This window comes from Symphalangus syndactylus, chromosome 11, assembly GCF_028878055.3.
Source record: "Symphalangus syndactylus isolate Jambi chromosome 11, NHGRI_mSymSyn1-v2.1_pri, whole genome shotgun sequence".
NCBI classification, from domain to species: domain Eukaryota; kingdom Metazoa; phylum Chordata; class Mammalia; order Primates; family Hylobatidae; genus Symphalangus; species Symphalangus syndactylus.
In genome coordinates this window covers 55,867,601-55,888,461 of record NC_072433.2, presented here as the reverse complement: position 1 = coordinate 55,888,461, position 20,861 = coordinate 55,867,601, and the positions used below count along the sequence as shown (strand labels likewise).

The 20,861-nt window shown below is 48.7% G+C and overlaps 1 protein-coding gene across 4 annotated transcripts in view; it reads right to left on the bottom strand.

The window, feature by feature from the left end:
- The window catches only part of GSG1L (GSG1 like), a 271,064-nt gene that overhangs the window by 76,564 nt on the left and 173,639 nt on the right, over positions 1-20,861 (bottom strand). For 2 of the 4 annotated variants that reach the window (XM_055297734.2, XM_055297735.2), the window contains one exon: positions 16,918-17,070. The exons of the other annotated variants lie outside the window; for them this stretch is intronic. In XM_055297734.2, the coding sequence (XP_055153709.1) occupies positions 16,918-17,070 (153 nt within the window). The remainder of the gene's footprint in view (positions 1-16,917; positions 17,071-20,861) is intronic. 4 annotated transcript variants of the gene reach the window in all.

Sequence of the window (20,861 nt, the reverse complement as noted above, 5' to 3'; positions counted from 1 at the left end):
ATGAGCTGTGGCAGGTGGTCCTCAGAGCCTGGCTACTTCCAGTCGCTGGGCAGACAGGAGTTAGACTCTCCCCACTGAGCCCTTGCTCACTGTGAGTCAGAGGCTCCAGGAGCTCAGCCTTTCCCCTACGACAGGACTTTGGTCTCAGTTTCCCTGCTGGGTTCCCCACCCAGCCCACTCCGTTGGGGGCTGGATCCTATGCCTGTGCTGCCCTCTACTGGCCACCAGGAGGAGGGTACCTGCAGCGCACCCACCCTGAGGATCTCTGGCGGCCCCGCCCACCCACTCGGCTTCCTCCTGAGGCCACGCCCCCTGAGGCCAGCCACTTCCTGGCCACGCCCCTCAGAGTCCAGCCTTCCCGCTGAGTCGGAGCCTGGGCCTAGCAGTCCTGTACCAACCTCTTTGCGTTTCTCGCGAGACCAGGCCCAGAAATACCCAGCATCCCTTGCTACACTCACTCCACTAAGTCCCTTAAAACTGCCAGGAACCAGCAATTCCTCCAGTGTAGGTTTTATTTCCAATTTTTTTTGAACTTATTAAAATTCTTACCTCTTCCCACCTCCCTAAAGCCCAATTTCTACTTGGCCCTGTGCCTGGGGCCAGGCTCATTTGTATGAAAGGCCCGATGGCCTGCAGACTCCCCCAGCCCAGGCTTCTAGCAACATGCAAAGGATGTGGTGGAATTTAAATCACTAATGGCCAGCCGGGAAGGGGAAAATGACAGGGGTCTGCCCCATCTGTCCCACTTCCCGAAGACTCACTGGCTGTTCCCTCCCCAGCTAACAGGTCTTGATCCCCTTCTAGAATCTTCAGACCCTTCTGCAGGCCACTGATTTGCTTCTAACACTCCAACTCATTCATTTAACTAATATTTATTAAGCATCCTCTGTATGCAAAGCATGGGGCCAGCCACAGGGGATATGGCCGTAAATATGGCAAGGCCATTCCTCCAAGGCTAATGAGGAGAGTGACATAAACAGTGACTTGAAATCAATTATTACAAATGCTAAAATAGAAATAGATCCAGCTACCATCTAAAACTGGCACCCCACGGGCTGAATCGAACCTGCAGATGTTGGCAAGAGCTGTAAAAAAAAAAAAAAAAAAAGATGATATTTTGGGGCCAACATTTTAAAAAATTGGAGGATTTCCATTAAAATATGGGAGTTTTGGCTTCTCTTGTAAAAAATCAGAAACTCTGGCAACACTGGGTCCACATTTCTTCTCGACAACCCTCAGCTGGAGCTAGGCTGGAGCTGGGCCGTTTCATGAGGGCCTGCAGCTGCCAAGCCCCTCAGTGGTGTCATCGTCTGCCTGTCTGCTGCCCTCTGCCATAGCTCCCGCAATATCCCCAGCTCGCTCACTCATCCACATTCCCTCCCAGGCCACTCAAGGCATTTGAGTTTCAGCCTCTGAGAAGGGCCTGAAGGAGATAAAAGGTCTGTGTTCCCTGGATTGGGGAAAGGCTTCCAAGAGGAGGTGAGCTTGGAGATGGGCTTGGAAGGCCAGCACGTGTTCACTAAGAGGCAGGGGGAGGAGAGGAGGAAGGAGGAAGGCAGATGTGAGTGCAGCAGCCAGCAGGTGGGAGCAGGGCTCAGGGCCTCCCGTCCTCCCAGAGCTGGGGGTCTCCTGCATTGATGGGGCTCCTCACTGAGGATGGGCTCAGCTCTCCTCTGATCTTCTAGGACCTTCCTTGGACAAGTAAGAAAAAGGCTACAGGTGAGTGCAAGTTATGGCAGTGGAGAGAACAGAAGAAGGAGGGCCTTCAAGGCTCTGGGAATTGCAGAGGGGTTTTGAGGAGAGTCAGTGGCCTTCCCTCTCATAGGATTAACACTTTGATGATGGGCTGGTATATAGCAGGTGCTCAGTAAATGTCGGCCCATTTGCTGCTGTTTGCTCCCTGTGTCTGTCTTGTTCCTCCTTTGTCTCTCACTTCCTTCTTCCTCCCTCCATCTCTCTCTGCTTCCCTCTCTCTGTCTCCCTCCATCTCTCTCTCTCCTTCTCTCTCTGTCTCCCTCCATCTCTCTCTCTCCTTCTCTCTCTCTGTCTCTGTCTCTGTCTCTCTCTCTCCTCTCTCTCTGTCTCCTTTCATCTCTCTCTCTCCTCTCTGTCTCCTTCACTCCCTCTCCTTCTGTCTCTCTCTCCATCTCTCTCTCCTCTCTCTGTCTCCATCTCTCTCTCTCCTCTCTCTCGGTCTCCCTCCATCTCTCTCTCTCCTTCTGTCTCTCTCTCTGTCTTCCTCCATTTCTCTCTCCTTCTCTCTCTCTATCTCCCTCCATGTCTCTCTCCTTCTCTCTGTGACTCTGTCTCCCTCCATCTCTCTCTCCTTCTCTGTCTCTGTCTCCCTCTATCTCTCCCTCCTTCTCTCTTTGTCTCTGTCTCCATCTCTCTCTGCATCTCTCTGTCTCTTTATCTGTCCATCTCTCTGTCTCTGTCTCCCTCCATCTCTCTCTGTCTGTGTCTCCCTCCATCTGTCTCTCCATCTCTCTCTGTTTCTGTCTCCCTCCATCTCTCTCTCCATCTCTCTCTGTCTCCCTCCATCTCTCTCTCCTTCTCTCTGTCTCTGTCTCTCTGTCTCTCTCTCCATCTCTCTCTCTGTCTCTGTCTCCCTCCATCTCTCTCTCTTCTCTCTGTCTCTGCCTCTCTCCATCTCTCTTCCTTTTCTCCCTCTGTCTCCTTCCATCTCTTCTCTCCTTCTCTCTCTCTGTCTCTGTGTCTCTCCATCTCTCTCTCTCCTTCTCTCCCTGTCTCTGTCTCCTTCCGTTTCTGTCTCCATCTCTCTCTGTCTCTCTCCATCTCTCTCTGTCTCTGTCTCCCTCCATCTCTCTCTCCATCTCTCTCTCCATCTCTCTCTCCATCTCTCTCTGTCTCTGTCTCCATCTCTCTCTCTCTCCTTCTCTCTCTCTGTCTCCTCCATCTCTCTCTCTCTCTCTGTCTCCATCCATCTCTCTCTCTGTTCTTTTCTCTCTCTCCTTAAGTGTGTGTCTCCCTCCGTCCCAGGGACCTGTTCATCATCTTCCTCTGCCTCCCATCTCCTGCTCCATCTCTTACCTTATCAGGGGCCCTCCACTCTCCTCTCTTCCCTTCCCCGCCCTCCTAGCCTTGAAGAGACTGAGATGTGATGATGGAGTATTTCTTACAGGAGGTCCTGCCTCAAACCTCACACGCCCAGAATGCACCGCCGTCCTCCTTCAATGCTCTTGCCCTCATGGGATGACTCCCCTGTTTCCCCATCATGGTCGCAGCCTGGCATCTGCATCCTCCATGACTCCCACCCTTGCCCTCCAGTTTGTGGATCATCAAGTCCTGCCAGTTCTGCTTCTCTAGAGCCCATCCACAGTCCTCCATTCCGTCTGCCACCATCTCCTTGTGGCCAGACACCTGCAGTCACCTCCTAGCCGGGCTCCCCAGTCTGTACTGGCCCTGCTGGCCCTTCCTGTACCCCAACAACAGTCTTTGTGAGACCCACCCTGACCTTGTCACTCCTTCACTTAAAGCCCTTGGTGGTTTTTCATCGCACCCCCACACTTCCTAGCCTGGCATCCGAGTCCAGCCATGACCTGACCTCACTTTCCCCTTTCCCAACCTCAAACCAGCAGTCTTGCTGATTCCGTGTCCAACCAATCCCGGAGTCACCGTCTCTGAACATTCCCCATGAAAATTCCGAGTTGTTGTGACTTGGGGAGGGGGTGCTACTGACATGTAGCAGGTGGAGGCCAGGGATGCTGCTGGACACCCCACAATGCACAGGCCAGCCCCCAACAGCAGAGAATGATCTGGTCCAGGAGGTCCATAGTGCCGAGGTGGAGAAAACCTGGTCCAGGGAATTGGGCACAGAAAAATAAATTAATTAATTTGGGGCCGGGCACAGTGGCTCACACCTGTAATCCAAGCACTTCAGGAGGCTGAGGCAGGCAGATAGCTTGAGCCCAGGAGTTTAAGACCAGCCTGGGCAACATGACAAAACCCCGTCTCTACAAAAAATACAAACAATAGCCAGGTGTGGTGGCACCTGTGGTCCCAGCTACTCAGGAGGTTGAGGTGGGAGGATCACCTGAGCTCAGGGAGGCCAAGGCTACAGTGAGCCCTGATTGTGCTAGTGTGCTCCAGCCTGGGTGACAGAGAGAGACCCTGTCTCAAAACGAAAACAAAGAAAAGAAAATGTGGTCAATCCATACAATGGAATAGTATTTAGCCATAAAACTAACAAAGTACTGGTACGAGCTACAACACGGATGAAACTTGAAAGCGTGTGAAATGAATGGAAGAAGCCAGTCATAAAAGATCCTATCCTCTATAAATCCATTTATAGAAAATGTCTAGAATAGGCACATTGATGGAATAGAAAATAGAGCAGTGGTTGCCCAGGGCTGGGAAGATTGGTGGAAAATGAGGAGTGACTGCTAGTGGCATGGGGTTTCTTTTTGGGGTGATGAAAATATTTTAAAATTAAGCTATGCTGATGGTTACTAAAAATCATTGAATTATATGCTTTAAGCATGGTATGTAAATGATACCTCAATAAAGCTGTCTAAAATTTTTTGAATTAAAAATCAGGAGTTAAGAAAACAGATTTTGGCCTTCCTCGAATGCCATGCATATGAGCCCTCAAGTTCACCTCGGCTGCCGTATTCCCCGCTGTATTTTATCTGGGCAGCTTGCACTCATTTAAGTCACCTCCATGGTCGCTCTGGGCGTTAGATGTGAGACCCCTCAGGCTGGAGTGAGGAGACCATGCGTACTGAAGTTACCAGCCTCATTCTCCCATCTCATGTCCAGTCCTAGCAGCAAAGAGCCCCTGGGGACCAGAAGGGGCTGTATGGACATGGATGGCTAGCAGTAGCCTACATGGACCAGTCTAATAGCCAGGCACATGAGCCTTGAAGCCAAAATCGCCACTTACTAAGCCTGTGCCTCAGTATTCTCAACTATAAAATGGGGACAATAAGAGCACCTACCATTGTAGTGTCAGAGGCATTTGAACCAGAGTGACTCCATCTTGACGAGGGCCTGGGTAAAATGAGGCTGAGACCTACTGGGCTGCATGTCCAGGAGGTTAGGCAGTCCGAGTCACAGCATGAGATAGGAGGTCGGCAGAAGATACAGATCATAAAGACCTTGCTGATAAAACAGGTTGCGGTAAAGAAGCCAGCCAAAACCCACCAAAACCAAGATGGCGACAAAAGCGGCCTCTGGTTGTCCTCACTGCTCATTATATGCTAATTACAATTCATTAGCATGCTAAGAGACACTCCCACCAGCACCATAACAGGTTACAGATGGCATGGCAACATCAGGAAGTTACCATGTATGGTCTAAAAGAGGGAGGAGCCCTCAGTTCTGGGAATTGCCCACCCCTTTCCCAGGAAACTCATGAATAATCCTCCCCTTGGTTTGCGTATAATCAGGAAACAATACTAAGTATCTTTAACTGAGCAGCCCATGCCGCTGCTCTGCCTATGGAGTAGTCATTCTTTATCCCTTTACTTTCCTAATAAACTTGCTTTCACTTTACTCTATGGACTCGCCCCGAATTCTTTCTTGCATGAGATCCAAGAACCCTCTCTTCGGGTCCGGACAAGGGACCCCTTTCCAGTAACAATAGCGCTGGACAGAGGTCATGTCTCAGCATACAGTAGGTGCTCAATAAATATGAGCTATTGGTGCTATGATTCTTGTTTGTGATTTCAAATTCCCAGAAGTTCTAAAATCCAAATGTTTTTTCGCAACTCATCTGGTCACAATACCTGACTTGGCCTAAACTTCTTTGGAACGTAAGCCTGACCTGGATGGATGTGAGGCTATTTACTATCTTGATTTATCACCCCCTGCCAGCCTGCATATGTGTTTTACAGCAGAAATATGAATGGATTTGATTATAGGGTTCTGCCCCAGCTGCTGGTGGGGTGTGATGGAATGGATAGTCTATGTCTTATGTTACCTTCCAAAATCTAAAGAGTTCTGAATTCTGGAACACTTTTAGACCCAAGGATTTCAGACTGAGCACTGTGACCTGTATGATGAAGACGATAACAACAAAGATCAAACCCCGCCCCCTCTTTGCCGGATGTTGCATTAAGAGCCAAAAATGGTGGCACAGCCCCAAGCAAAGGCGGAAGGGAGAAAACATCGAAAAATTCTGAAGATAAATCTTCTACCAGCCCAGGGGGATGGGGGCTTAAAATTAAAATTAAGGTCCTATCCAGAAATGAAAGAGCTGAAGTGTTGCTTGCATACCTGGGCTTGGGGATAAGAATAGTACTGGCCACCTTAGCTTTAGAGGACTGAGTTTGGAGAGACTCAGCTTGGTCCACTACCTCGGGGAAAGGAGGGGTGAAATGGGTGGCTACAGAGGGGTGAAATCTGTAGCATCTAAAACACACAGGGACTCCCCATAGAGGGCCAAGCTAAGCAGGCCCAGCCCTATTGCAAATGCTTAAGGCATTAGTCCCCAAACAGGGAAGACTTCCCAGGCCTCTCCCTTAATGTGTCAATGGCTCTAGTTGCCCCAAACTGCACATAGCTGGGAGAGGGGAGCAGATGACAGCTCAGCTGCAGATACGTGCTCCTGTCTCCCCACCCAGGACCCTTGTTGTATAATAAAGAATTTGACTAGCCCTTGTCCCTGCTTCCTGGGAGGGACACTCTAAATCCTTTAAAGTTTGTAATAGAAGTGTCTTTGTTATTCATGAGGCCCTTGAATCACATCAGATTTGATGCTAGTGAGATGAGATGATGACTCAAAATGGGGGCTGTGGGGGGGTCACTAAAAAGATCAGCCTTGCAATTAGAGGGCTGGGGCTTTGAGCCAGCCTGACCTCAAGGAGGAGAGGGGACTGGAGATTGAGATCATCTACACATCAACATGGCCAATGATTCCATCAATCGTGCCTATGTCATAAAATCCCAATAAAAACTCTGGACATTGAAGCACAGGAGAGCGTTTTTTTTTTTCTTTTTGGACAGGGACTATCACCAAGGCTGGAGTGCAGTGGTGCAATCATGGCTCACTGCAGCTTCCTCAACCTCCCAGGCTCAAACAATCCTCCTGCCTCAGCCTACCAAGTATCTGGGATATAGGTGTGTGCCACCATGCCCAGCTAACAGGCAAGCTTCCTGGATGGTGAACACATGATGTGTTGGAGGGTGATGTGTCCTGTTTCCACAAAGAGACAGCATAGGAGCTCTGCATTGAGACCCTTGTCAACCTTGCCCTGTGTGTTTCTTCCTTTGTCTGGTCTTGATCTGTATTCTTTATAATACAGCTGTCACCTTAAGTAGAGTGACTTCTGAATTCCGTGAATCATTCTAGTGAATTATCAAAGCCTTGTATTTGTAGCCAGTTAGTCAGAAGTGATAGTGGCCTGGGGACCCCTGAACTTGCAGCTGGCATCTGAAGTGGAGGCAGTCTTGCTGAGGACCATACATTAAGCCTGTGGAGTGTGATGCTGCCTCTGGGAAGATGGCATCAGAATTGCATCACCACAGACCAGCTGGTGTCAGAATCCCCCCCTTGTCTTGACTTGACTTGCTGTGGCAGACATTGTCTTGCCTCCATCCATATCTCCTTGGCCCATGCCAGGCATCATTTGTGGCTTTGGTTAGGCAATTCCCATGCATGTTGGTGACTTCTTTCCTCAAAGACTTGCTGTCTTTGGTGGAGAAGGATGGAGATTATGAGGAGTTAATGTCTCAGGAGTGACCCTAAACTAATGGTGGATGGAAGCTGGTGAGCAAATATCACTGCTTTCTCACCCCTTGAGTGAGCAGTTTTGGTGTGTACTCTACTCAGCCTCCATGAGGGACTGAGCCCCAGTGGCCCACAGTGGTTACCTTCTCGTCAATACTCCCTTTAATGTCTTTCCTCCCTTCCTGGCATCCTTCTCCACTCTCCCACCATACTTGCTAAGATCACCTCCTAAAGAAACTGCTTGCACCTGAATCTTCATCTTAGGGTCTGCTTTGGAGAAACTCAGAATGAGACCTCTGCCATTCCTGGGGCACTGGATCATTCGGCTCCACTGTGGACACTCTGATAATCTCCCAGTTTGACAACACATTTGGGCTTGTATCAAGCAGTTCATTCTGGCAACCACTTGCCTACTGTTGCATGATAATCCTGCTTGGTCCATGACTGAGCCCACATCATGCGCATGCCAACAGACCCAACCAAACCTAGCTAATCAGAGTAATTCATCCTCTGGCATGGTGATTTGTTTAGAAATGAGTCTATGAAACTAGTTGGTCCAATTATAGTCCTTTTTGGACAAAACTCCAAGCAGACATTATCGGAAAGAAGCTCTCTCTACCTCTAGAATTTTAAATGAGCCTGGGCTACTTGTAGCCATCCTCTCCGCATGGAGAGGGCCTGACTGAGAATGATATTAACACAGAAGAAGGCAGAGTTTAGAGATACAGATTCCTGATTACACGATCACCTGGATGCAGCTGTGCCTGAAGCCCAGCCCCTCCACTTTTCAATTACTGAACCAACAGATTTCCAGCACGATCCCCTTTTTTCCCTCCAGCTAATTTGATCAGGTTCTTGTCACTTGCAAATAAAAGGATCTTTAATAATATGTAAATATTCATCTTTCTGACTTAGACCCTCTGCATTTTTAAACACAAAAATACTTGCCCTCTAAGCAATGAGCAAGAAACCAAGTCTGCCAGGCCAGAGAAACTGAACAGAAGGGGTTATGGGTGGGAGATTCTTTCAGCACAGGTGAAGGTGGCAGGGGTGACTGGTGGAATTAGGGTCCCAGGAAACTTGTCCTAAGATAATTTGTGGCCATTTACAGGAGGAAGCATAAGACCAAAAGTCACCACAATAAGAGTAAGCTCCAAGAAAATGCCAAGGAATTAAGAAGTGGAACAGGAAGGAAACCTTGCTTGGGAGAAGGTGTTATGATTGAACACAGAACTTAGATCTGAGCTTCCTGGCAGCCGATGGAAAAAGGCAAACTCAGTGAGCTCATGGCTCACATTCACTCCTAAAAGGCAGCACAGATGAGATTGTAAGGCAAATGGCTCTGCAAATTTACTTTCCTGAGAAGCCACATGCTGCCTGGCTCCTGGCACTGGTACCAGGCCCAGGGGAGTTGCACTCTGCCTGCTCACAACCTAGTTCCTGAGGATGTGGTTATAGGCAGTGGAGTGAGGTTGGTATGCTTTGCCCTCGGCCCCCAGGCCTCCAGGTCCCCAAGCTCCTGTCCAAAACACACTGGTGACACCCACCCCACAGGCCATAGAGGAGTGTGCTCTTCAACTCGGACCACACTCTTAAGATGGCAACTGAAACTCGGATTTCAAAGAGTTACATTGTCTTTGGTAATCTGGGTTTTATTGTGAAATTTCATTTTCTCTTTAGGTAACAAAATAGACACTTGCTGATTTCTCCATGAGGCTGATTATTTCCCGGAGATGGACAGGTTTCTCTTTGTACCAGTGCTGTTTTTCCTGAAAGTCCACAGTTAGCCGGACTGTGCAGGAATTTTCCAAACGACTTTCTCTTTTTCCCTTAATGGATCAGCCTCAAATTTTGGAGGAGCTGGGGGAGGAACAGAAATTTGCCCAGCCCACTCACAGCCCTTTCTGGATCTAAGCCCCTGGCCACTGGGGAGCAAGAGGGTGGCAGAGCCCTGTCTTCCCCAACACCTCTTGACCGAAGTCACAGGACTTGGGGGGAGTGGGGACATGGGCAGCCTGAGCCATCCCTGGTCTCGAATTAGTCTTGCTCTGCTGGGAGAGCAAGAGAAAGGCCGTGGTCCAGTCCAGGGCCACATTATGACTTTTATGGGCCGTGGGTACTTTTGCCATCGTAGACCTGTTCCTCCATAAAAGATGTATTAAGATTGACCTTTCATGACAGTAATGGTATAAAGACAAATATGACCCTGTCTAGATGCATTTTTATATCTTCATTATTATTATATTATTTTTTTCTTCTGGTTGTAAAAGAAGTCAAAATTAAACATTTCATGCATCCCTAGAAATATCATGAGCTCCAAGCCCTGTGCAAGCTGGAGAAGGTGACCAAGGGAGCCAGAAGTCACCACCTCCAACTTCCCATTCCCCTGCCCCTCCTCCACCCTGTCCCTCAGCCCGGGGGGCCACCTTCCTATATAACCCTCTGCTGCCAGCAACACTGAGTGGGGGGACAGCCTTGACCCTTTTTCTCCCTTCACTGAAGCATCCAAACTCCAGCCCCTGGGCCCCAGCCTTGAAAATTGCCCACCCTTGATATCTGTTCAAATTGCCCCAGGCTCATTTTGAGAGTGTGGGACCCTGGGGCCAGATCTGTCCCTCAGTTTATTCAAAGGCAGCTGGGAATAATAATAATGATAACAACCTGAAGTCCTGGGTGCAAAGCCCTGCTCAGAGCACTTCACCATGGCAGACTCTAGGGTTCAACACGTTACTAGCTATGTGGCTGCAGGCAAGTCAGTTTTCCGATCTGTAGAATGAATGTAATGCTATAGGAGAAGTAAAGAGATTAACACATGTGGCAGGCTTACCCCAGGGCCAGCGCATAGTAGCATCTGTTAACGAAAAAAAAATGGTTTTTGAGAGACAGAGTCATGTTCTGTTGTCTAGGCTGGAGTGCAGTGGCATGATCATAGCTCACAGCAGCCTTAACCTCCTGGGCTTAAGGATCCACCTGTCTTGACCTCCTGAGTAGCTGTGTATTAGTCTGTTCTCACACTGCTAATAAAGACATACCCAAGACTGGGTAATTTATAAAGAAAAGGGGTTTAATCAATTCACAGTTTTGTATGGCTTGGGAGGCCTCAGGAAACTTACAATCTGGTGGAAGGGGAAGCAAACATGCCCTTCTTCACATGGCAGCAGGAGAGAGAATGAGTATTGAGCAAAGGAGGAAGCCCTTATGAAACCATCAGATCTCTTGAGAACTCACTCACTATCGTAAGAACAGCATGGGGGAAACCTCCCCCGTGACTCAGTTACCTCCATCTGGTCCTGCCCTTAACATGAGGAGATTATTACAATTCAAGGTGAGATTTGGGTGGGGACACAGAACTAAACCATATCAAGCTGGAACTGGACTACAGGCTCACACCACTATGCCCAGCTACTTTATTTTTTCATAAAGACAGGGTCTCACTATGTTGCCCAGGCTGATCTCAAACTCCTGGCCTCAAGTGATCTTCTGCCTTCAGCCTCCCAAAGTGCTGGGGTTACAGGCTTGAGCCATCATACCCAACCTGTTAAAGAAAAACTTATCCAAACACTTTAGGTAAAAACAGTAAGGGGAACTTATTGAAGAGGGACCACCGCCATGGGGATTTGCATGGGCCCAACTCTGAACACAAGTGGGGATTCATAGCCGAGGAGGAGGGTGGGGTTCACAGATGAAAATCACTATGAGGAAGCCTCAGGGGTAAGGGGGTTCTGGCTAAACTGACTCAACAGGGTTTTGCTGATGGCAGGCCAGGGTGATAACACAATCAGGGGTGAGGGAGGAGGAATTTGATCAGATATCAATGGTGGGGGGTTTTTGATAAACGGATCCAGCAGGATTCTTGCTAAAACGGGACTGAGTGGACCAAGGACAGAGCCCAAGATCGGGGTCTAGTCAGAAGGAGGACTCAGAGGGGCCTGATTCAAACTGGGTCAAAGGAGACAGCCTTTATCACATCTCAGTCAATGCTGGCTATTGTGATTAATCATAATGAATGAATGAATTATAAATCAGTTGTCCTTTGGTATCCACAGGGGATTGGTTCTAGGACTCCCCATAGATACCAAATCCAAGGATGCTCAAGTCCCTGATATAATTTGGGGCCCACGCCTGTAATCTCAGCACTTTGGGAGGCTGAGGAGGGAGGATTGCTTGAGGATAGGTGTTGAAGGCCAGCCTGGGCCAACATAGCAATACCTCATCTTCACAAAAAATTTAAAAATTAAAAAAATTAGCTGGGCATGATGTCACACACCTGTAGTCCCAGCTAGTCAGGAGGCTGGGGTGGGAGGACCACTTGAGCCCAGGAGGTCGAGGCTGCAGTGAGCCATGATTGTGCCATTGCACTCCAGCCTGGGCAACAGAGCAAGATCCTGTCTTTAAAAATAATAATAAATTTTTTAACTTTTAAAAAATGGCTTAATATTTGCATATAACCTACATGCATCCTCCTGTATACTTTAAATCATCTCTAGATTACTTGTAAAATCTAGTACAATGTAAATGATATGTAAATAGTTGTTGTATTGTTATTAAATTTGTATTATTTTTATTTATTATTTTTATTGTATTATTATTTTACGTATTTTTTATTGTCTTTATTGTTGTATTGTTATTTTGTGCTTTTTTTTTCCCCCAAATGGTTTCCCTCTGGGGTTGGTGGAATCCACAGATGCGGAACCCATGGCTGCAGAGGGCTGACTGTAATTGGTTAGAGGAAGGGCTGCCCCAGTCTCTGCTTTCTCCACCACCCCAGAAGGCATTGACCTTGGGCTGAGCTGGTCCAGCAACTCCCCAGATGGACCTGGCTGCTGGCCTCTGCCCAACCCTGCCTGCCAGCTCTTCCTAGACAGAAAGCAGCACTTTCCCTCCCACAGGAGCAGAGCAGAAGCCCTCTCCACCTCCTCCAAGCCCCTCACCACCCCTTGCCCTGTTTCCAAGGGGCTCCCTAAAGACCAGCCTCCCATGTCTTCCTGGCCAGATGCCCAGCTCTCAGCAGCAGCCTCAAAATTTATCTCCTCATGTTGTGTCTCTGCTGTTTATCTTCTCCCAGGCATGAATACAAAATCCTTTCTCTCCACCACTTGCTACCTCAGTCTTATTCCATCATCTGGCTGCTACATACTTCTCAGTTACTGTTTTCTGAAGACTTAAAATCTTCGTCCTCCCATCTGGTCACTCCTGCAGTGTGAGTCTGTGAAAAGAGCACAGGGCTTTGAAGCTAACTGGAGCTGGGTTTAATCCCAGCTCTGCAATGACCAGCTGCATGACCTTGGGCAAGCCAATTAACCTCCCTGAGCCTGGATTGTTTATCTGCCTGGAATTATGGAGACAATCTTATTTGCTTTCACGGTGGGTCTCCCCACTAGGAGGACACCTGGCTTGGTTTATTTGTTTTCTTGAGGGGTAGAAACTTTGAGAAGCCCTTGGAGGTGGAGGAGAGTCCCCCACCTCCTGCCCCATGAGGAGACTGCTTGCAAGAACCGGTGGTGGCTCCCTGTGGTCAACGACAAACTTTTGTTGTGTGGCTGGAGTGAGCAGGTTGGGGGAAGAGCTGCATGCTTGGAAAAATGGAGGGGATTTTTTGATGCTTGGTGCAGGGGAAGAAAAGGAGAGGTGAATCCACTGATGAAGGAGAGGGGACTGGATGCGTGCCCCCGAGACATCATGCCCAAACTGTCTGAAACAGACTGATCATCTCCTCTCCAGCCCCTTCCCCTTCTTCCCCATCTTGGTTAGACCACTGCTCACCCTATTCCAAGCCAAAGGACAGCTGAGGGATCTCCCAGGTCCCTCTGACCATCTGACCCCTTCTCAGAATAATGTTTTCCACTAGATAAAATGAAATACATAGTACAGAAAAAATCAATTACATTGAAATACAGTTAGCAATATATTCAAACAAACTGTTGTATAGGATTTTATGTGCCATTTTGTTAACATATGAAACGAGATTCAGTGGAAACTTTAATAAGTATCATACTTTTTTTTTTTTTTTTTGAGACAGAGTCTTGCTCTGTCACCCAGGCTGGAGTGCAGTGGTGCGATCTCGGCTCACTGCAACCTCCACCTTCTGGGTTCGAGTGATTCTCCTGCCTCAGCCTCCTAAGTAGCTGGGATTACAGGTGTGCACCACCATGCCCAGCTAATTTTTGTATTTTTCGCAGAAACTGGGTCTCACCATGTTAGTCAGGCTGTTCTCGAACTCCTGACCTCATGATCTGCCCTCCTTGGCCTCCCAAAGTGCTGGGATTACAGGCATGAGCAACCGCACCCGGCCAAGTATCATACTTTTGAAGGAGCGCATTTTGAGATAGCTGCAGCTGTGGTGAGATTTCATGAAACGTAGAGATTACTATTGGTGACTATATCATGGGTCTCATCCCCACTACTGTGATTTGTTGGAGGAAATGCTAAATGACAGTTAATTTTATGTTAGAAAAATAAAGATGTTATTTCCCCCAACTGGGTTCATGGACCTCCTGAATTCTGTGCACTCCAAGCTAGAAACCCTTGACCTTGACTCTATTTTCCCCTAACCACCCACTCCTACTTGCCTCTCCTAACCAGTCCCCAAGCCCCGCTGACTTTACTTCCTGCACGGTGGACCTGTCCCTGTCCTCACCCATTCTCCACTTGGGCCTTGTTGCTTTGCATCAGTATGACTCCTGCAGCCTCCTGGCTGGCCTCCCCACCTCCATTCTTGCTCCACTTCATCTGTGCTCCACCCTGAACCCAGAGAGATCATCCCTGATATGGTTTGTCTGTGTCCCCACCCAAATCTCATCTTGAACTGTAGTTCCCATAATTCCCACGTGTCATGGGAGGGACCCAGTGGGAGGTAATTGAATCATGGGGGCGGGTCTTTCTCATGCTGTTCTCCTGATAGTGAGTCTCATGAGAGCTGATGCTTTTATGAAGAGCAGTTCCCCTGCACACGCTCTCTTGCCTGCCACCATGTAAGACATGACTTTGCTCCTCATTTGCCTTCCACCATGATTGTGAGGCCTCCCTAGCCATGTGGATCTGTGAGTCCATTAAACTTCTCTCTTTATAAATTATCCAGTCTCGGGTATGTCTTTACTAGCAGCATGAGAATGGACTAATACAATCCCCAAATGCAAACCTGACCGTGTTGCCCCTTGCTCCACACTCTTCAGTGGCTCCCTGTTGCCTATATGGTAAAATCCAAAGACCTCTATAAAGCACTGAGACCCTCACAAAGCTCTCCAGCTTCATCTCTCAACATTCCTCCTCTCCCTACTCCCAGTCTTCCCACCATTCTGAGCTATGTGAAGTTCCCAGAATATGCCGCATCATCAGGCCTTTGCTTATGCTGTCCACTCCACCTGGAATGCCCTCCTCAAGTTGTCCACCAAGCAGACTCTTACTTATTTTCCAAGTCTCACTCAAATGTTGCCTTCCCCATGCCCACCCCACTCATCCCCACTCCCTGGGCAAATGTGGGTGCCCCTCCTTCAGGGCTGTTAACACACCCAGTCCATAGAGGTCAACATACCATGTTAGAATCGTCTGATGAATACGTCTCTCCACAAGATCACAAACTTGGCCAGGCGTGGTGGCTCATGCCTGGAATACCAGTGCTATGAGAGGCTGAAGCAGGAGGATTACTTGAGCCCAGGAGTAGGAGACTAGCCTGGGCAACATAGCAAGACCCTATCTCTACAAAAATTTTTTTTTAATTAGCTGGGTATGGTGGGGGAGACGGGAGTTGCCTACAATCCCAGCTACTCAGGAGGCTGAGATGGGAGTATCGCTTGAGCCCTGAAGGTCAAGGCTGCAGGGAGCCGTGATTGCACCACTGCTCTCCAGCCTAGGCAACCAAGTAAGACCCTGTCTCAAAAAAAAAAAAAAAAATTGAGAGAGAGAGAGAGAAAGGCATCATGAGGGCAAGGACTGAGTCTTTTTCCTTCAACTCCCCCAAACAAGCACAGTGCCCAGTTAGGCCTTCAGTGAATGTTGGTTGAGTAAATAAATAAAAGATGGAGGGGAAAAAAAAAAGAATAAACAAGCTCTCCATCCTTGGACAGCTGGGGATGGGGTGCACGGGGATGGGGTGCATGGAGGCCAAATCCCACATTGTCTGTATGTTGTGACAATTGTTCTATTTTTCTTCTTTTCTTTACTGTGATGATTGGATTGCCCACATCCTGGGGATGACAGATTGGCACATTTTGATCTATGGCATGTGCTCTAATTTCTTGAATGCAGCTCTATTCTTTGAAAGATCCCTCTGTCAAATGTACATACCTCAATTAGGAGAGATTACTTCCCTTACCAAGAGGCTCATCGTTTTGGTTTCATTAAATAGAGAGTTCTTCCAATGCGTGAAGAATAGGATTAAATTTAAAGAAATTCAATTTACCCTCAGCTTTTTAAGAACAAATGTCTTACACAGCCAAGCCACTGCTCTGTCTGCCAGGCCTCCTGATGTTTTAGTTTATAGGCTTCCTTTATTCCGTTCCTGTGTAATCCCAGCTTAACCCCTGATGACCTGGATCTGCTGTGGCAACCCTGGGCACCTGCCCGCTAAATCTAAGTGTTTGCTTGGAATCATCTGTCTCCGTCTTCCTGAGTCCTATGATGCAGTTGACTGCCCCATTCTTCCTGAAACCCTCAAAATCCCTGGCTCTGAGGCCTTTCCCCACAATCCCTGCCCAACACACACTTGCCCTTGAGCTTCCCGATGTATTTGATCATTCGACTTCCAATGCAGCATCTCCACGTGGAGTTCTCAAAGCCAGATGAGCTCGGGAAGAGGAGCGATGTGCCCTCCACCCCAAAGTGGCTTCTCTTTTATATCCCAGGGAAAGGCTGCACAGTCAGCCTATTCTGCACAACCACCTCCCTCCCTGACATTGCAAATCCAATCCATCACAGACTATGTGGCACTGATATCCTGAAGACATCTCAAGTTCATCTGCCTCTCCCTCCCACACGTGTTATGCTCCTTGAGGTCTGGGACTGCCTGCTTTTGTTCATTACTATAACTTTAGTACCTGGTCCAGCGCTTGGCACATACTAGATGCTCAGTCAATATGCATTGGTCATTTTTTACAAATGGTAAAACTCAGGCTCACAGAAGAGAAGCGATTTGTCCAATGCCTCCCAGTTGGTACAACCAGGGCTTACTCCAAGGGCAGCACCCTTTCTCGCCTCTGCTCCGAGAGGCCACAGGACTGGCCATGTCTTACCTGAGAGCACCGTGAAGACAGCCGCGAAGGCATTGAGCTTGAGCCCGTCGATGACATTGCTGGAATGGAAGAGCTCGAGACACATGAGGCTGAAGCCAACCACCAGCAGCAGAATGTACAGCACCTCGGAGACCACAGACAGCCACAGGACCCCTGTCCAACAGAGGCAGAGAGGCCGTGAGATGAGGGGCCACCCAAGATGGACTTACCTTGTGCCTATTCCTCCCACAACAGCAGAGGGTAGCAAGTCATTTTAGAACAGACCCTGGTTCTGGGGGAGGTCCTGATTGATGATGGAAGCCTGTCATGGCCGTCCCATCCTTGTCTGCAGGGGCCGGCTCAGGGACCGAAGCTTAAGTCAGCATTCTCTGGATGCCCATTACTGGGGAAGAACTTTTATCCTGTGGCTGGACCAAGGGCTCCCTTTCTTTCTCATGGGTTAGATGATCACCACTGAGAGCCAGCTTGCCGCCACCAGTTTAGGGTGAAGCTGACACTGTAGACGCAGAGAAGAGTGATGGAACAATGGCCTCATCAGACCAACCACCAGCCCTGGGAGCTGCCCTGTTCTGGGCTTCATGAGACAAACTGCTGTATTGTTAGGCCAGTTAGTGCAAGGTTCTGTGTTAGCTCCAACTATACATTTTGGTTTGTTTGTTTGTTTTTGTGGGTTTTTTTTGAGAAAGGGTCTCGCTCTGTCACCCAGGCTGGAGTGCAGTGGTGCAATCACGGTTCACTGCAGCCTCAAACTCCTGGGCTCAAGCCATCCTACCACCTCAGCCTCCCAAGTAGATGGAAATATGGGAGTGCGCCACCACACCCAGCTCAATTTTTATTTTTTATAGAGATGGGATCTCGCCATATTGCCCAGGCTGTTCTCAAACTCCTGGGCTCAAGCTATTTGCCTGCATCAGCCTCCCTAAGTGCTGGGATCACAGGCATGTGCCACCACACCTGGCCACCTGCAGCTCTAAGTATGCCACCTCACACACACAGCAGGCTTGCCCTCAAGGCACACCTACACTTTTATCTGCCCAATATCCTACCCCACATTTTTTCTAGAACCCATCATTGCTACTCCCACACTTCAACCTTGTGGTTCTCCCAGTCAGCTATGTTCTAGTGAGGTCCTGCCCTCCTGGCATAGCTGATTGGTCCAGTATGATTATCTGACTTATAATTGACCAATCAAAGTCTTCCTCTAGGAACCTGCGCTTAGAACCACTGAAATAGACCAGGAAAGAGCAGTTCGGATGAGAGTCTGAGCATTCTGACCACGTGAGCACCTGGTTCCAACTGTTCCTGAAGGCCACCTGCACTCCTGTCCTTCCAGTAGTTTGGCAGTTCAAATGTTCTTTGTATTCCCTGAGATAGCACAGCTCCCTTTTCCTACAAATTGGTCCAAATTGGATTACCATCATTTGCCATCTAGTTTAGGGGCCATCTGCTGTTTTTCCTACCCATATTATAATGATTCCTGCATGCTTTTTAGCGGGAGAGACTCTTTCTTATCTGTCTACATGGATCCTTTGCAGCTGACCCACATCTGGGCTCCATGCTGGGGACATGACTCAGGTCTAGCCAGTCAGAGTGCCATGTCCCTCCAACTCCAATCATTGGTTCAGGAGTGAACTTCTCTATGCCTCAGTTCCTTCATCTGTAAAATGGGGGTAATGGCCGGGCACGGTGGCTCATGCCTGTAATCCCAGCACTTTGTCAGGCTGAGGCAGATGGATCACTTGAGGTCAGGAGTTTGAGACCAGCCTGGCCAACATGGTAAAACCCCGTCTCTACTAAAAATACAAAAATTTGCCAGGCGTGGTGGCATGCACCTGTAATACCAGCTACTCGGGAGGCTGAGGCAGGAGAGTCGCTTGAACCCAGGAGGCGGAGGTTGCAGTGAACCGAGATAGCACCACTGCACTCCAGCCAAGGTGAGAGAGTGAGACTCCGTCTCAAACAATAAAAAAAATAAAATGGGGGTAATAACGCCTGTCTTGCGGTGTTGTGGTGATGTGAGGATTCAGTTGCACAGCAATGTAAGGAGCTTATGAATAGCACATAGTAAGAGCTCAAGTCATTTGTACTATTACAGTTTTTTTAGAAGAATATAATGAGGATATATCCAATGGGGACTAGAAATAACAGCCCAGGGGCTCTTGACGAGGTCAAGGTTAAAGATAGAGTCAACAGGGAGAAATGAAATTGTGAGGGTACATATGATTTCTGAAAGAAAAAGTAGCCAGTAGAAGATGGAACTAGGAACACATCCCCATGGCTTGCCTTCCAGGTCACACTAGTCATGTGGTCCCCCAAGACCCACACTTTAGAGAAGGAACTACGGACCAGGCATGGGCAGTCAGACATGGACCCATGACCCAAGTCTATTCAATGAGACTCAACCTCAGGACTTTTGCAGGAACTACTGGGAAAGAGAAGTGCTCTCTCTCTCTCTTCTGTCTCTTTTTCTTTCTTTCTTTCTTTCTTTCTTTCTTTCTTTCTTTCTTTCTTTCTTCTTTCTTTCTTTCTTTCTTTCTTTTTCTTCTTTTCTTTTCTTTTTCTTTCTGAGACAGGGTCTCACTCTGTCACCCAGGCTGCAGCACAGTGGTGTAATCATAGCTCACTGCAACCTCCACCTCGTGGGCTCAAGTGATCCTCTCACCTTATCCTCCTGAGTAGCTGGGACTACAGGCATGCACCACCATGCCCAGCTTATTTTTATATTTTTTGTAGAGATGGGATTTCACGGTGTTGCGCCGGCTGGTCTCGAACTCCTAAGCTCAAGTGATCATCCTCTCCTGGCCTCCCAAAGTAGTGGGACTACAGGCATGTGCCACCACGCCGAGCCCTAGAAGCCTTTTATTTCTACCAGGTTTGAGGCTAGAAGGATGTAAAGACGGAATTGACTGAATCACCAAATGGCAAGAGCCTTCCTGAGAGTGAACCCAGTGCCAAGGGAGGCAGAGCCAAGAGATGGAGGAAGATTGCGTCCTGATGACATTGTCTGAGCCCCTAGATCCAGCCATGCCTGAAGCTGCCAGTCCTTTGTTCTTTCAATCACGTGAACCAATTAATTCTTTGTCTTTGCCCATGCCAGTTTGAGGAGAATTTCCATCACAACCAGGAGTCCTTATCTGCAGCTTTTCTTGTCAAACATGTCCTTTTCTAGCTCTCTGCCTTTGCACAAGTTGTTCCTTCTACCTGGAATGTCCTGGGGACATCCAAGAGATACTATTTATCAAATAAAACAAATAAACAGTAAATTCTGAGTCCCTACCTGCTCTCTGACGAAGAACCCAGATGCTGACACACCCACTGTCATTCCTAGCACAACAGCGCTTTTAGAGTTTCAGAGAACTTTTCTTTTCCTCTTCTTCCCTTTTTTTCTTTTCTTCCCCCACCCCCCCAACCCAAATATCACATCTCCTGGGCAATTCCTTGGATTTTTGTAAGAGAATAATGTGCTCTTGGCAGCCTGGATGTTGTTAAAAAACCCCCTGGCACCGCACACTCACAGTCTCCGAGCCCTTCACTGACCCAAGGCCCACCAGGCAGCAGGGAGCGAAGCAGGAAATTCAGAGAGCGCTGAGCCTGCAGGAGGGTGGCCGCCCCCAGCAGGTTTCATCCCCAACCCAACAGTCTTTACCTTGGAGCTGCTGATGCTCCTGTCACTGGGTTTCCAGCCCCTGTTGGTGCTGGCAGGGACTGCCCTTCATCATGGCGCTGCTCACTGACTCAGCTGCCTCCCCCACGCAGCCCCCACACCCCAGGGGGTGCGTTCAACCCTGCCCACCTGGGCCCCGGGCCAGGACGCTTCCCCCGCACCTCCCCTCACAGCAGGGCCCAGCTCTGCTCTTTCAAAAGTGATGGGAGATGGGCCAGAGCTTGGAGGTGGGGATGCTCCGGAAGTAACTTAACCATGGGGAAATAGGCACGGGTACCCC